General features: G+C 79.7%; 1 protein-coding gene across 1 annotated transcript in view; it reads left to right on the top strand.

Annotated features, from left to right (window-relative positions):
* Window positions 1-6: 6 nt before the first annotated feature.
* Window positions 7-316, top strand: part of ISCA1 (iron-sulfur cluster assembly 1) — a 13,547-nt gene continuing 13,237 nt past the window's right edge. Inside the window, exon 1 of the mRNA XM_008058226.1 lies at window positions 7-141. Coding sequence (XP_008056417.1) covers window positions 61-141 — 81 coding nt within the window. The 5' untranslated portion in view covers window positions 7-60. The remainder of the gene's footprint in view (window positions 142-316) is intronic.

Genomic DNA, 316 nt, shown 5'->3' with positions numbered 1-316 from the left:
GGAGAGAGGCTGAGGGCGCCGAGCTCCGGCCCGAGGCACGGGGGCGCCGGCACGGTGACCATGTCGGCCTCCCTCGTCCGGGCAACCGTCCGGGCTGTGAGCAAGAGGAAGCTGCAGCCCACCCGGGCCGCCCTCACCCTGGTGAGTGCCCGCGGCGCGCGGCCGGGCCCGTGACATTGCCGGCGTCCGCGCCCCCTTGCCCCGCGAGGGAGGTCACGGGCAGCGCGGCCGCCGGAGCGCCAGCACGGGCGCCCAGGCCGCCCGGCCACCCCCCGCCGCCTCGCTCCCTCGCGGCCGGCGCCGGGGCGATCCATCA

Source organism: Carlito syrichta, unplaced genomic scaffold, assembly GCF_000164805.1.
Source record: "Carlito syrichta isolate Samal-C Ts95f unplaced genomic scaffold, Tarsius_syrichta-2.0.1 Scaffold303261, whole genome shotgun sequence".
Classification (NCBI taxonomy): Eukaryota; Metazoa; Chordata; class Mammalia; order Primates; family Tarsiidae; genus Carlito; species Carlito syrichta.
This window is presented reverse-complemented; position numbering and strand designations above follow the sequence as displayed.